Genomic DNA, 16,092 nt, shown 5'->3' with positions numbered 1-16,092 from the left:
GCTTTGTGCACTTTTGGGGAGCGGTGGTGTAGCGGTTCGCACGCTGCGCAATGAACGTGAATCGATTTCGAGATCGATTCCCGTTCATGGCCAACACCAGTGACGATTATCTGAACCGGGTCCTGGGCCTCCCCTAGGTCGGCTCAGACTCAAATGAGTACCTGGTGCAATGTGTAAACGTGGCCACTTAGAGAGACAAAGACGGCCGGGCGTGGTGTTCGCCACCCTCCCCTTTGTGTGTCGTTCCGTGTTCATGGGATGCTCGATAGCAACACTTAAGGCTATAAGGCGGGATCTTTGTGGCACTTTTCTCCCTCGGCATGCAACGCTCATCTTCAGCAGGCGCGACGTCTTCATGCCGCGTACGTCTCGGAAAGATGAACGAGCTGTGACGCCGCGTATACCCCTCTTCAGTGGCAGCTCCATCCGCAATTCACGTTTGCTAATGCTCACATTATACCGATTTGGTCTGGGAGGATGGCACCTTACGCCAAACATTCATCCCAGGCTGCAATTCCCCACGTGGCCGAAACGATTGTGGTAGAGCCTCACATTTATAAACGGTGAAATATTAATAAGACACATTCTCCAAAGTGCTTTGGTATTTCCTTTTGTTGCATTAATCTCGATGTGGCAATAAAATGATACTTAAGTGCACACACAAGCATTGCTTTACAATAACTGTTCACATCTTCTCCAATGTTATTCTTTAATGGCAATTTTTGGCTTTAAAAAATCAATGTATCCGGCTACTAATATATTAATTTACTAATTTACATTAGAGTTGTTATTTTTCTGTTCATGCTCACTCTGAGTTGATTGTCACAATTTGTGGTAATTATTTGATCCAATCAAAATGTTTTGTCTCGTTTGTACTGTTTTTCTGGTTTGTTCCGTGCCGTTTGTAGAATTCTGTTTATTCCAATCGCCTAAAGGTATCATTTTCATACAATTTGCATAAATAATTCCTTTAACTATTCATTAGCATGAGCAGAAAGATGTATTTAATTTAATGAATCAATTAATTATAACAATTATTATATATGCCTATACATATTTTTTATGGTATTTACAATGCAATAACCTTAGATTGATAATACGTGAGAATTCTAGATATTGTACATTTACAATCCATATATATATCCAGCCTTTTACGTATTTACAATCATGTACATTGTGCATAGATGAATAAACTATGAAAAAAAAATATCTTACCAGGTAAAGTCCACTGAGCTATATAGCTCTTTTTCAGAATTGACCTAGCCACAATAACAGCTCAACAAAGTGGCTTATCACGTGGACATTTATAGCAGCCAAATGCTCTAAACGCCCGATTCAAAATGTGGAGAGGAAAAACGGAGGACGGACCCAGAGAATATCCCCGCGACTACGGGGAGAACATGCAAACTCCGAATATACAGGCGTCAGAGTTGGGATCGAACCGACGACTTCCTGTGGAGCAGTCGAAAGCATCAACATTTCGCCGCCGTGGCGCCCTACGAGCAGCGATGCAGTGTTTTGCGCTCTGCAACATGAACGCGGTGACCCGAGTTCAAATCAAGGCCATGGTCAACATCAGTAGCTTGTGATACGTGAAATGGTCTAACCCCCCCCCCGGCACCAACCCAAACTGATGGCTGTGGTGACAGGGGATCAAACACCCCCTGCAGTCGAAACGACGTGTTGAGGCCAGCAGCGAGTTGCGAAATGTTGTAAACGGCACCCTTTTTTTACACCGTATATAAACGAACTTGAATTCTCATTCGTGCTTGTGTAGAATTTTCAGCCCTTAAACATTTGCATGCCTTTGTTTCTCGATTATCTGCAGTGCAGTACACCAGCTGCACCACACTCAAAGGCAAACTCCCTTCAAAGAGTGATCTACTCCAATCTTCATTCCCCCCACACCTGCACTGCTCCAATATCTACACTGCGGTGTATGCCGGTGCCCAACCCTAATGTCTGAGAGTATTTTCTCACAGCCCAGCATCTATCAAAAAGTGCTTTGTTTGGCACGACCCCCACTACCTCGCGCGCCGCAGGAGAAATCTGCATAACAAACGCATGCGCAACTGGGCAATCTGCAAATCGACACCCCCAGCCCAACCTACATTCGAAAGAGCGGTACAGCACCCATAGACAGACAGGCAGCAATTGAAGAGAGCGAGGCCTTGCGGTCATACGCCATGGGGAAGAAGACGGTGGTCCACAAGCAGGCAGAAGATTAAAGGAACACCGCCCGTAATCATCTCCGGCGAATGCTGGCAGGTGGACAGCGCGACTATCCATTAGGCAAGCGCATGGTGCAGCAGACCGTGGGATAAAATGTGCATTTGTCAACGACGCTTTCCGAGCGGCGTGGCTTTTGGGAGAAATCGCGTCGTCGCGGCGTTCAGACAATGCTCTCATGGAGGCAGAAATAAAGTTGCTCGTTTGTAGCTTGCGTAGAAACCCAGCCCGCAACAACAATTGTCAGAGTACCGTTCTTTAATGCAAGGCTGACATGTGGCGATGGGAATAAACATATTTTCAGTGCAACGTAGCACTGAAAAAAGCATGTTAGAGGGAAGGGAATATAAAACCAAATGGTAATTTTGACATCTATGTTTTCATAACCATTCACTGCAACATTTCAATCATCGGACCTCAGCATGTTTTTTTTTGCTTTTTTGCCGCAACTATTCAGTGATTTAGTTATAAATGTCATTATTACCTCATTTTACTGGAAAGTGAGAAGTTGAATTATGGCAATAACGTACAGCTGCTACTGCTGTTTGTGTTGATTAATATCCTTCCTCTCCCTCTAGTTAGTGCTACCAAACTCCACATGTGCAGACATCAATAAATCATTATAAAGTATCCATATTTTATTGGTCCTCCTTTTCCTGCCATAAGTTATCTAGCAACAGTGAAGGATCCATTAGCAATGAAATATAAAATTGATACGTCTACATCGGTAGCGCTACACTTAATTTGCTCGCAAATGCATTTTTAATCTGCCATACTTCTTGCAAGGTTATAAAGTCCGTTGTATTACGTTTATATATTTTCCAACTTTATTAAGACAACAAAAACAGTGCCGCTGACGCAAGCACTGCATTGCTCTGATAAAAAAAAAACAATATCCAACTCTGCATCTCCAAAAAAAAACGAACGTTACGTCAATCAAGCACCGATCAACACGGTATCTTCAATTTGCACTTAACACGCGAGTGAAAGGGGGCGGGAGGGTATGCAGGAATGGAAATGCGGCATTTCTACTGCTATTACCAGCGAATTAGATCACATCCAGCTCTGAAACGGCTGTCTAATGAAGGTAGCCTGATACATAATGCAAGGGGAATATTTAATGCAGCCAGACTTGGTGCAGACCCTTATTATGACACCTTCATCCCATAGGCACTTCCATTGCAAAAACAATCAATGTCTTTGATGTTCTAAGTCTATTAAGTTATAGTTATATTTATTTTTGGGGTTGGGTGTCAGAGTTTCATTGTGTACATGCAGACCTGTTAGGCTAATGGCTATGAATTAAATGCCCCTGAGAAACTAAAGCTAAATTGATTGGCACTCCAAACAACAACTTTGCGCTGTCTTTGTTTACGGGGTACCTGAGTTTACGCTTGGCAAGTACAAGACGAGAAGCAGAAAAAAATGGTTGTAATGTCAGTTGTAAGGCACGGGCTTCTAATGTACAATACACAAATGCAGGAAAGAGCACAGGATATTTTGAACGTACGGTAATTCTATACAAACTCTTTGGTTCTTTCAGTAAAGTCACGTAGGTATAAAATAAAATAAATCACGACGTTTCGGGCGCAACACAAGCGTCCGTCATCAGCCGGGAAAGCGTGGCCTGCTGCTGCTGAGGCAGACTGTTTTAAAAGGTTTGAAATGTGTGTCGCCCAAGGGTCATAAAGAAGTGGCCAGGGCTAGTGATGTTAATGTGAGAAATTAGCATGATATTAATGTGAGAAATTAGCATGAAATAACAGCTGACATAGGCAGGTAGGATGGAAACATCACAGTCAGCTAAGCCTTTACCTGGTTAATAACGTCCTTCCAATGATTGCTCAGTTTGCACCCATCCTCTCGGTTGAAGTTGTGTCTGTGTTTATATATCTGGATGGCTTCATGAACAAATCTCTGAAGGTAGCCGGTAGGTTTGCAGAGTACCTCCATCTTGAAGTTGTGTCTGTGTTTGTATATCTGGATGGCTTCATGAACAAATCTCTGAAGGTAGCCGGTAGGTTTGCAGAGTACCTCCGTCTTGGAAAAAACTATTTCATGTGAGCCCACGGCAACGGCAGAGGTATTGGTCCTACCGTGTTTCAGAACACAAGGCAGATCTGAAACACGGTAGGACCAATACCTCTGCCGTTGCCGATCATAGTTTAACGCTGTGGGCTCACACGAAATATATTTTTCCAAGATGGAGGTACTCTGCAAACCTACCGGCTACCTTCAGAGATTTGTTCATGAAGCCATCCAGATATACAAACACAGACACAACTTCAACCGAGAGGATGGGTACAAACTGAGCAATCATTGTAAGGACATTATTAACCAGGTAAAGTCTTTACTGACTGTGATGTTTCCATCCTACCTGCCTAAGTCAGCTGTTATTTCATGCTCATCTCTCACATTAACATAGCCACTTCCGTGCCCTCATTGAGGAGGCCGCTCTACTTCTATCTAACAGTTACATGCTAATTTCTCACGTTAACATCATGCTAATTTCTCACGTTAACATCATGCCAATTTCTCACGTTAACATCATGCTAATTTCTCACGTTAACATCATGCTAATTTCTCACATTAATATCATGCTAATTTCTCACGTTAACATCATGCTAATTTCTTACATTAACATCACTAGCCCCGGCCACTTCTTTATGACCCTTGAGCTACACCCATTTCAAACCTTTTAAAACAGTCTGCCTCAGCAGCAGACCATGATTTCCCACCTGATGACGGATGCTTGTGTTGCGCCCGAAACATCGTGATTGATTTTGTTTTCTACCTACGTGACTTTACCGAAAGAACCAAAGAGTATGGATTCCTGCAGTCACGAAAGCTTCAAATCAAAATTATATAAACATTAAATAATAAACACGTACATGCCACTCGAGTAGGTCATAGTGTGTAGTAGACATACTCTACATTCACGTTGTATATATATAGCAAATACTGTACCTGTGTACTACATCTCAAGAGTATGTTGTTGAATTATGGTAAAGGAGAAATGAATGTCACATTGAAAGTAGATATTTTTTGCGTCCTTACATTTGTATCCAACTAGCTACAGCCCATTTTTCACAGGTGCCTCTTTGCTTTCAAGCATAAAACTTGGAAAGAACGAAGAAACAATATGGCTGGAACACATAACTTTGAGATACGGTCCATTTCTCTCTGGGTGCGCCAGAGCAGCGCAAGGTCTCCTTCCATTGTCTCGGTAAGGCACAGCACAGAATTGGTTCATTCCTCAAAAAATATTACATTGCGCTGTTACTTGTTTTATTCCCCATACATGCTTTTCATGGATCACGACTCACAAGCACAATGACTCATGAAAATTGTGCTTTGTTTGCCAAACACTGCCATAAGCATCCAATGTGAGAACAAATAAAGGGAAGGAGTACACTTCACCACTCGGCACTGACGCCAATATTTTCGTTAGACACAGGGATGGCCTTCGGTACTTGGGTGACAACACTTTGACACGACGCCAAGCCTGCGGTCGTCCGTAATAATTTGTTGCCCAAGGCTGTTTTCATCCTGAGGGCCTGCCTGCATTGCCCACATCCCATGACAACATGGACACGACTGGCAAAACACGGGACAGGATTTGTGGGCACTGCTTAGACGTTGATGGAGGAGATTTTATTTCAGATGGATCCGAGGCATTCATCTTGTGCGATTGCTAAAGTGTAACAATACATTTTAAAGCACTCTGCTAACAAGTAAAATGAATTGTTTATGTTGTATGTACATAAATGTATGGCCGATTGAGTTTTTGTACTGAAGATGAATTGCTGCCAAAAAATCGAACCTCCCATCGGAGAACGAGATTCCACATTCGCCGTGTACCAGACTTGCGGAATGCTAAGGGCACGGCGTTGTCAAAGATTAAACCTCACGTGATTCCCAGCAGATAAAACATGCTTAGAAGTGTGAGCAGAGGTTCAGTGGCTTGGGGAATCTCCGTGAAATATTGAGGTGGCATTCTCCCGATCCAGGACAGATGCTCCAGCCGGCTTCAGAGCCTGCCCCCGAGAGAGTTCCAAGTTGTATCATTGAAGAATACCATTCAAATGTTATTTTAACTTGAAGGGAGATGCTGTTAAGCATGTTTTTTTTTATTGTTTTCAATTGCATTGGCTCTCTTGAATTGTATTTCAATCTTGTGAAATAAATATAAGCTATTAAAAGTGTTATTATTTTGACAGTATTACCATAACCTTGGCCATTCATGAACCTCCGCTTTTATTTCTACAGCAAGCACATCTATATGAATAAAGACCTTAATCTGTATGTCTCAAAAACCTCTAGGATACTTCCAGACAAGGTAGAAATCTGACATTTGGTACATCGGTAGCTTTTAGGACACAAACAACAGGAACAAAACAGAAAATCCCATATTTTTCATTTTAAGGCCCCCAAAATCTCGATTTTAACTGCCCCATAAACATGTTTGTGTCTGGTGTCATTCAGAACCCGTTCAAAATATAAGATTGCGGGGTTTTTTCATTTGATGGAAGCATAAACAGGAAATAAAATTGAATCGAGAACCGTTCTATATTTTATTGTTTTAGAGATATTTTGGATTCAAGCGGTTTTAAACAAAAAAATACGCACTTGTTGATGTTCAAATCTGAATAATTCGAAAACGGTAAGAGATAGGAGCTTCCCCTCATTAAGTTCATTTATTTTGTTATTTCTCATAAAAAAAGAACATAATCTTTAAATTGAGCGGTTTCCGATAGGTACGTCTTTAAAAATAAGAAGTTGAATCAAGTCATCAACAATTATTTTATTTTGTGGGAAAATACACATTTTTGGAGTAGTTAGTGTCTGATCATAGATGCCAATTGTAAAAAAATCATATCATGTTCATTATTATATTTATTGAAAACGTATGCCTGGTGAAGACAAGCTTTATTAACTAGTATTAAATATTAAGCTGTTTATACAAAAAGTTTTAAATTAAACGTAATGCTAATATAATGATTAGTCAGTTTAACATGTAGGCTTTCGCGACCAATATCATCCATAAGAGTTTTTTTTTGGGTTAGATCACGTAAATGTATAAATGTGTCGTTAAAACCCGCGACCACCCAACGCAGCCAACCAGTAAGGGTTGTCACGTAAACAGAATATGCCAATTCGTCACTAGTACAGCACACTGATGTGTTGGAGAGCCAAGCCACAACATTTACAAGCTGAGTACAACGTTATGCCAGTAATTACAACTAGCTTCATCAGGCAACAGCCAGATTTAAAAATAATTTTAACCATTCGGATAGCTACCGCCTAAGTGCTGCGTGGAAGCCAATCATCAAATAATGCATTATTTAAATGCATGCCTACAAAGGGCAGCATACGTCAATAGGGATTACCGTTGGTACGGCTATTTTAATACACACAATAAACAGGAAGGACAAGTTCAAAATGCTCGCATAATGCGCATGCATAATGTACGTTGACTCATTAATCCCCTCCCCCCCCCACGTGGTGCAAGAGCGCAGAAGTGTGGTCAACACATCTACACCTCTATATAAGGAACGAAACAGGTGGACTTCTCCACAAATCTGGCTGTCGCCTGATGAAGCTGGTTGTAATTACTGGCGAAACGTCGCACTCAAGATTGTAAATGTTGTGGCTTGGCTCTCCAACACACCGGTGTGCTGTACTCGTGACGAATTGGCCACGTTTTGTTTAGGTGACAACCCTGACTAGTTGGCTGTGTGGGGTGGTGGCGGGTTTAACGACACATTTATATATGTATGCAATCTAACCCAAATAACCTCTATTATGGATAATATCATGATTTTTGGCCTAAATATCGATAAACATCCTACAGTACTGAATTTAACTATATACATCTACACCGCAGACACTTATACCATTTCCATTTCACTGCCAGGCAACCAAAACATGATTTAGCTGATCACAACAGCACAACTTTGAAATGTAATGAAGAAGCTAAGGAGAAGCTTTCATCTCATGAAACTTTGTCGCAGCCATCTGCTTTCTCATTAAAGGCCCACTTGCAGCGCTGGCGCATAATCAATATCACAATTTTCCTTGGGCACATTGTTAAGCCCATGGTGGTCCGTCCGCCAAACGGAGGCAAGGATGCGCATCCTATTGCGGCCAATCATCCTTAACCTCAAGGTGAACCTGAGCTTTCATGCTCGAGGAATCCTCTCGGCACCATATGGGGCGCGCGATCCGAGAGCTGCCTCCGCGTGCCAAGGTGCCACGGACCGTTGCCAGCACGTGAACCCGGCGCACGCGCGCGAGGGGATGGCGCGGAACATAGTGAAGGCTCGGCAATTCGTGAAGTCTTTTAATTTGCTTCCTAATTTATTCCTCGACATGCTTCATTTTCTGCCACTATAACCATGTTTTGCTAATGTTCGTCGGCCGTGACTTGGGTTTAGCGACGGAGATTGTTTTTGTGAGTGAGTTTTTTTTTCGTCTTGTTTTTTTAGAGCCACCGTTGAAAGGGGTCGTTCGTGCACCCGTTGTTAGCAGACCTATTATTCTGCCGTGATTAGTTAGGTTCGACTCCTGTACTCCTGTCGAAGCAATTACAATTTTCCGTAGGCGTTGTGGCACACACCCAGGGATTTATTACAGCCCAGTCTGCCTGGCTGGGAATCTCAGAATATATTTTTGCACACCCAGCACACCACATTCCATAGACCTGTCGATTTATTCAGTATACCAGTAACCCATAAAATCGTCAGTGAAAAATTAAGCTCTGCAAACACTTACAAATACAGTGTAGACAGTGTTTTTCGAACATTTACTGAGAGTTTCTGGATAACATGGATAAAAGCAAACAAGAAAAACTGTTGAAAGACGGTCCTGCAGTCATACGTAGTTAAAGCATATATATTAATAAATAACCGGCTCCGTGCCTCAAGGGACGACTACCTTTAATGGCTGAGCGCTCATAATTTGACACAATTTGTTGGTGTCAGACTAATTGTGTGTTTACCTGTTCTTCAGAAGCACTCTCTTTAACAGATATCCCATTAAAACGAGTCAATCATTCATCGAAATATTTCACCAACAGCTCCATGGGGTGATCTATTACATGCTGGAAATTATGAATCTCAATCTTCTCCGATGAGTGCTTGCCTGTGAAAACATTCGACCAAAAACGCATATTTCGCAGTGTATAAGTCCTTAACCAGTGAAAAATGTGCCAGCATTCTAAGTTAACACTGAATCCAGTATCAACCTGTTGTTTGAGCTTTTGTGGGAGGGTGGGTGGACAACTATTTGCACAATGGGGGGAAATGTACCCAGTGGTTCACATCGACAGCATCAGTGTAAAGTTATCTCTTTCTTTGAGTAAATTGATGGTGAACATTTTAACTGCACTTGTCGGATTGGCGTATATTTTTGTTAAAACAAACAACAACAACAAATAATCCCGCATCAATATTTGCCCATCAGTGCACACATAAAGCTTCTGTGTTCAAGCCTTTGGGCAAACACACGGGGGGAGAGAGGTTAGTTTCATAAACCACCCGTTGCGTTTTTACAGGCTCACCGTCGGGTTGCACAAGAGTGACCGGCAGATTAAAAAAAAACCGGCTCCATGCACTCCATTTAGTCACCTCTAGCCCTTAGAGTAGACGGAACAATCGGTACGATGTTAAAACTAGAGCCTCACCTTGTAGAGCTGAATCGGAATACAAACAGTTAATGGATTTTGGGAGTGCCAGACAGCGCTGTAATGTCTTCAATCGGAGCTTTACATGGATAACAGTTGCATTTAGGAACACAGCTGGAAGCTACGAAAGGGAAAAGTGGTTTCACTCTTTCACCTGTCACTCATTGATTGGCACGGGTAATGTGAAAAACTGCTGCCCATAACCCCCGCCCCCCGCCCCAGTTGTCACATCCCTACTGCACTCCTCTGTTAAATCCCTGCCAGCCCGCGCCACACTGCAAGCTCCTCAAGATGAACTACCATTGAACTGTAGATCATGTTGAAGTGTAAACCAAATGCGTGTCATCTATCTCAGTTTCGAACACAAGCAATAACATGTTAGCATAAGTAACAGAAGACAGAGCAGCAGGAAAAAAAAAACAATGACGCGAGCTCCACTTGCCAAAGACTAGGTTCCTGTTTGTCTTGGTGTGTGTCTCGCTCGGTGGGTCTTTGTGTGTGTGTCTCTCTGCATGTGTGTCTGTCTGTGTGTCTCCGTGTCTCCGTGTCTGTGTTTTGTCTCTCTCAAATTTAGCAATCTTTGGAAGAACGTAATCAACTAGGTGGGGTGTTGACTTTTGTGTTAGCCGACTCTCTGTGTTGTATTGCATTATATTTGTAAGTTCAATGTTTGTTTTTTCTCATTCATTATTACCTGATGATGGTTGCTCGTGTTGCAATCGAAACGTCGTATTCTATTATTATTTGATTTTATTTTCTATGCGACTTTACCGAAAGAACCAAAGAGAAATTGCCAAAAACTGTTTGCTATGAGGAAGATTTTCTTGATTTTTCACTGCTGTGCTCTCCGATTTTGTGTGCAAAAACTGAAATGTGCAGCCTGTATTTCTTTGCGTGGACTGCGTCATATTTTCACTAAGTAATATAACATAAAATAAATTTCCTGTTAAAAATCACTATTTAAACGTCTTATTGGACATGTACTTTAGGGTTGTTATTTTTTAAACAAGGGCAAACAAGTTGTCTGTTAGCCTTGGCAAGGTGAGGAAAGATTCCCAAAAGCGAAGGTTTAAATTTTTAATGCGTTCTATTAAACACACTGGCTAAAGGTGCATTGTGCGCATCGTTGCTAGTAAAAGTTGAATCAGATCCTATAGACCAGCACAGACGCATTACAAATTTATACGTTGAAATGCAAAATTGCTCTCACTTGCAGCAATAGTTCATGACCTCTTTGTGTTAACGCGGTGGGCTGTGTGATATAAACTTTAAAGACTTATGTTTCTTAAATGTTTTACAAGACACTTTCACAAGATGCGAGTAAGAGCATTTTTTTTTACACCCACATGATGCTAAGCTGACCAACACTACACTTTCTGCGATTTAGCTGAGCTTATATAGCGTCATTCATGCAAATTGCATCTCACAATAGCTGGGGAATTGCAAACGAGCTGGAAGGCAGCCAGGTGGTGGGCTAGCGCCAACAATTTCCCAAGCTCTGCAGTCCTCTATATACTAAGATGTATTTCGGGCCAATTAATGTGTTCATACAAATGAGTGGAAACCGGGGCTCCCGGGGAAAGCCCATGTGTGTGAGGGGGCAACACTGTATCTCTTATAGAATGGACAGATGATATTAGTATGCACTTTTCTATACCTACTTCTCCTGGCCAGCCAGGTTTTGGCATCTCATCGACATCCATAGAAAGGGAGTTTAGCAACGTTTGTGCCATCCACCAACCATCGCCTCCACAGCACGGGATTACAGGCGTGCGACACCATGACCCAGCAAATAATTTCTAAAAAAAAGGCCGTGCAGAATAGGTATATCAAATTCTAGATTTGAAGCTTTCGTGACTGCAAGGATTCATATTCTTGGGTTTTTTCGGTAAAGTCACGTAGGTAAAATAAAAATTAAAAAAAAAATCACGACGTTTCGGAGGCAACACAAGCCTCCGTTTTCAGGTGGAACCGTCACAGCACGCTCGCTGTATCAAGTAAATTACTCATTTGACTGTTCCACCTGAAGACGGAGGCTTGTGTTGCCTCCGAAACGTCGTGATTTTTAGTTTATTTTTATTTTATTTAAAAAAATTTACCTACGTGACTTTACCGAAAAAACCCAAGAATAGAAACATCAAAGGGAATTCACTATACTACCAGTGTTCTCTGAAGCCATTTTTATTTGTCATTGTGTTTTTTTAAGTAAATAAGCATTGTGCTTTTGTAAATTATTGGCAGAATCGTTTCTGTAAATCAATTTACAGATTTCATTTGAAATTCCTGCTCAAGTAGATTCTTTAAAATGTACTTTTTAGCAAAACAATATATATGTTTGCAATCACACAACAGCAGATGTGAATTTTGTCAATAGTTAATAGTGAGACATATCCCCGTGTCCTGGCCCCATCTGATGAGAGATAGCTTCATACTTGTCAGATGAAGCTTCTCATCGCCCTTTGATGAGCGACACAGAATATTCTGGGAGTGAGAGGCCTCTGGTGAATTATGCGCAGAAAAAAATCCATCCTGCTCGGACGGCCCCTCCAAAACTCAGCCAGTGATGCAGTACGATAGAACGTAATTTTGGCACAGGCAGCAGACTTCACGTTTCCTTAAATTTTACGAGCAAGGAATGCAATTTATGGCAGCGTGTGTGTGTACGAACCATACGGCGCATGGCCTAAAGATATGGTGCAAAACAAGTGATATTACAACGCGGTTCGCATTGGAATTGACCACGTCAATGAATGAGTGGGAAAACAGATAAATAAACTCAACTATTTTTTTTTATCAACTCCTTTATCCCGTTTCCGGCAAACATCATGGAAGCTACTGGTGGGAAATAACACAAGCAAATCGGAAGGATTTAATCCCGGACCATTTATAAGATCACACTCATCATCTTCCCGATTCTCCAAGGAATAACTAATCTCACTCTACTTCCAGAAACCGCCCCAGCCTACTGCTCCTCTCTCATTGCGCATCTCCACCCTTCCGTCCGCTGTCCGCTCCAGCCACCAAAGCTGGCAATCGAAGCCACCAGATAATTTTCACGTGGGTCCCAGAGTTTGCAACTCCCTCACCCTCGGATTAGCACGGTTGGCTAATGTACGGTGCGAAAGATGTCCAACATACATACATACATGCTTACTCCTAAAGTGTCAGACCTAATGCCTTCCTTTTTGTCCTCTACCTATGAATGACTGCCTCATTCACATAATTATGCCGTTTATGAGCAGCGGCTTGGGATGTGGTTGCATTTATACGCTGCTATCTAAAATGCAAAATGTGGTTTACGGTGTAATGCTGTTGTATTTTGTAACTCATGCGCTGCTCCTTCTCTGGGTAGTAAAGGTGCAACCCTACAATAAATTGCTCACGCCACTGCTGGATGAAGGGACTCCACTAGCAGGCATTTGGTCTGCTCCTCCACACTGGCTAGACGTCTTGAAAGAGGTGGCAGTACCCACACTAATGTACACACGCGACCCGCCGAACAAACTAATCTTGGTGCACCCATACATAACCTGGGTGGACAGAGGTAGATGGATTTAAGAAACTTGGACATTGCTCCAATTTCTCGTGCTGGGAAATAGAACCGGCGACCTCTGGGTTTCTGCTGCTTTGAGTTATAATTAAACTGCTGTTAATGGTACTCGGCACAGTGCACATAGAACATTGTTCAATTAATTTTGTACAAATTAAGTAGAACACCTCCGGCCACCTAGCAAAGCTGCATCAGCTGCCTTGCGCGTCACACCGGCCATCGGTAATGACCGACCTTTATAGCACTGGAAACGGATTACAGCTCCTAATTCACTCTACTGGGTCGCACCTGCACACACGTGTCCTGGATTTGCGAGTCTCCGAGTTGATAACGTGTTCTACTTCGAATTAAACCCGCTGCGCTTCGATCTCCGCCCGTGCATGATTTAAGGGTTGGCTGGTGAATAGTAATGAGTCTATTTGTCCCATCTGCGAGTCGAGGCTCGGTGTGGTTTCTTGAACTGGTTGGAGCAGATTCCACCCCCCCAGGATCGATTTATCGAGATTTGTAAGCTAAAAAAAACAACGGTTCCTTGTAGAATAACAAAAACACAAACAGCAGGCACCGTTAAACATATTGGAAGTAATGCTGACTTGCACTAGAAGGTATGAAAGCGTCAATAATATGCCATGTGTTAAGTTGTATAAGTGGTCAACGTTAGCTCGTGTCGATGGATCAAGGAGCTATGCGAACTGTTTTAACAACACGAGAAAGAGGAGCGGATGGGCAGTGGTTGACTCACTGCGCTATAAACCATGTCGCCTGAGTTGGATTCCAGGCCACGGCTAACACCAGCAGCGAATGATGGACTAATCTGTCGCGAAATGGGTCACTTCGTCACACAAACCCGAAGACAGCTACGCCGTGGGAAGGCCTTAGTCCAGCGGTGGATTGACGAAGGGCTGTAAACAACTTTCATTTTAACAACGCGAACATTCACTGGGCTGCACTGCGTGGTCACGCACATCAAGATTAGGTGAACTGCTGACGGGGATGTTTATGAGATCGATTTGAAAGTTGTGCAAACGCAAGCAATTGCGCCCTTCGTAAAAGTTCAGATGCAGATGAGACCGCGAGGCTACACGCACAGGCAGAGCAATTTATGGCACAGTGTAATACATTATTGCACGCTTAATTGCATTCTGTAATTTGATAGCAGAAACTCACTTGCAAAATGGTTATACTTAGATGGCGCTTTAGGAGGGGATAACATCCACCGGGGTATAACATGCACCATACTGCCGTTGCAGTTGTCACGCCTTCTTATATTATCTCATCACTGATGGCCACGAAAATAAGCGACTTGGCATTCGCATAGATTTTGCTGAGCTAGAGATGCCAACTGCACGGCTTAGCAAACTCGACCATGTTTTTGGTAAACACGCGTTGCAGCTACTAGCGATTCGCTTTAACTAAACCAAAGTTACTACGACACTGTAATGCAGTCCGTGGAGTAGTGCGTTTGAGGCGCATCAAACGCTCCAAAACGTGTTTCGAGCAGAAACCACCTTGACATTGCTTAGTGCTCACCACGCGTATCGCATCTTCTATGTGGCAGCGAGTGGCCGGGACGTTCCCTGTGCACGACGAAACTTGCAGCGCAAATGCATCGCGTCGCCTGTCCGCCCCGAGGATGCGTTACGAGCCCGCTTCAAAGTGACTTAACAGCATCGTGTGGGGCTAAGCAGCAAGGTCAGGCGACGTATATCATTTGAAACTGAATAGATATGTATTTTAACTGGGACAATTAAAGGTACAAGAAGCCAGCGAATTGATCGTATTAGCAATTTGAACAATCGGATGCAACTGAAAGTATCTAGTATCTTGAGGTAAAGGGAAGGAAGGCCATGATCGCCGACGTATTTGAGAGAGAACATGGCACATAGAGAGATATTATTTTAGCTGGGACACTCACAAATCCCGTTGTAAGTTTCGCGCACTCGAGACGCACACACACACACACCCGCGTAAATTCACCAAGCGCGTCGGATGTGTCTGCCGCACAGGATCTGTGTGCGACGTAGGGCGACAACGAATTAAACAAGCGATCGAGATCACAAAATAGCAGCCACACGTTGACATACCCGTGTAGCCCTTGGCGGAATGAGGTGCCAGGAAGACAGCGACCATTATTAGAGGAATAAGCCCCATGTCTCGTCGTCCCATGGTGCCCCTAACGCGTGTGAAGGGGCGCCGGACTCTGCTTTGCCCGCTCCGACTCGGCGCAGAGCCGCCTCCGCTGTCGACTCCGAGCCGCTCCACAGAGGGTGCGTAATACTATAGTGGGTAGAGAGAGATAGCAGGGAGGTGGAGCTCAGCCGTGGACGGGAGAGCGGTCCGCGCTGCCGCCGGCCAAAGTGAGAGTGGCGCTGCTCCGTGCGGGTCCCGGAGAGATTCCCGCGGTTCCAGTGTGCGCCCAGTCGCTCGTTACACCCCTCCTCCTCCTCCTCTCCGGCTCCCCTCCCCTTCCCCCACAGCCACCCGTCCTGACGATCCCTCCCCCCTCTGCTTCAACACCAACCCGTAATCTTAACCTAACTCCTCCTCACCACCACCCTCCTCCTCCCTCCCTCCCTCTCCCCAACACCCAATCGAGACCACCTTTCCTTTTTTTCGCGTAAAGCACCCA

General features: G+C 43.4%; 1 protein-coding gene across 1 annotated transcript in view; it reads right to left on the bottom strand.

The window, feature by feature from the left end:
• Positions 1-15,871, bottom strand: part of LOC133344798 (contactin-associated protein-like 2) — a 152,416-nt gene extending 136,545 nt beyond the window's left edge. The window contains exon 1 of the mRNA XM_061554988.1: positions 15,548-15,871. Coding sequence (XP_061410972.1) covers positions 15,548-15,629 — 82 coding nt within the window. The 5' untranslated portion in view covers positions 15,630-15,871. The remainder of the gene's footprint in view (positions 1-15,547) is intronic.
• Between the last annotated feature and the right edge of the window lie 221 nt (positions 15,872-16,092).

This window comes from Lethenteron reissneri, chromosome 20, assembly GCF_015708825.2.
Source record: "Lethenteron reissneri isolate LAM-NWPU_2019-01 chromosome 20, ASM1570882v1, whole genome shotgun sequence".
In the NCBI taxonomy this organism is placed as follows: Eukaryota; Metazoa; Chordata; class Hyperoartia; order Petromyzontiformes; family Petromyzontidae; genus Lethenteron; species Lethenteron reissneri.
The sequence above is the reverse complement of the archived record's forward strand: the minus strand, read 5'-3'. Positions and strand labels throughout refer to the sequence as shown.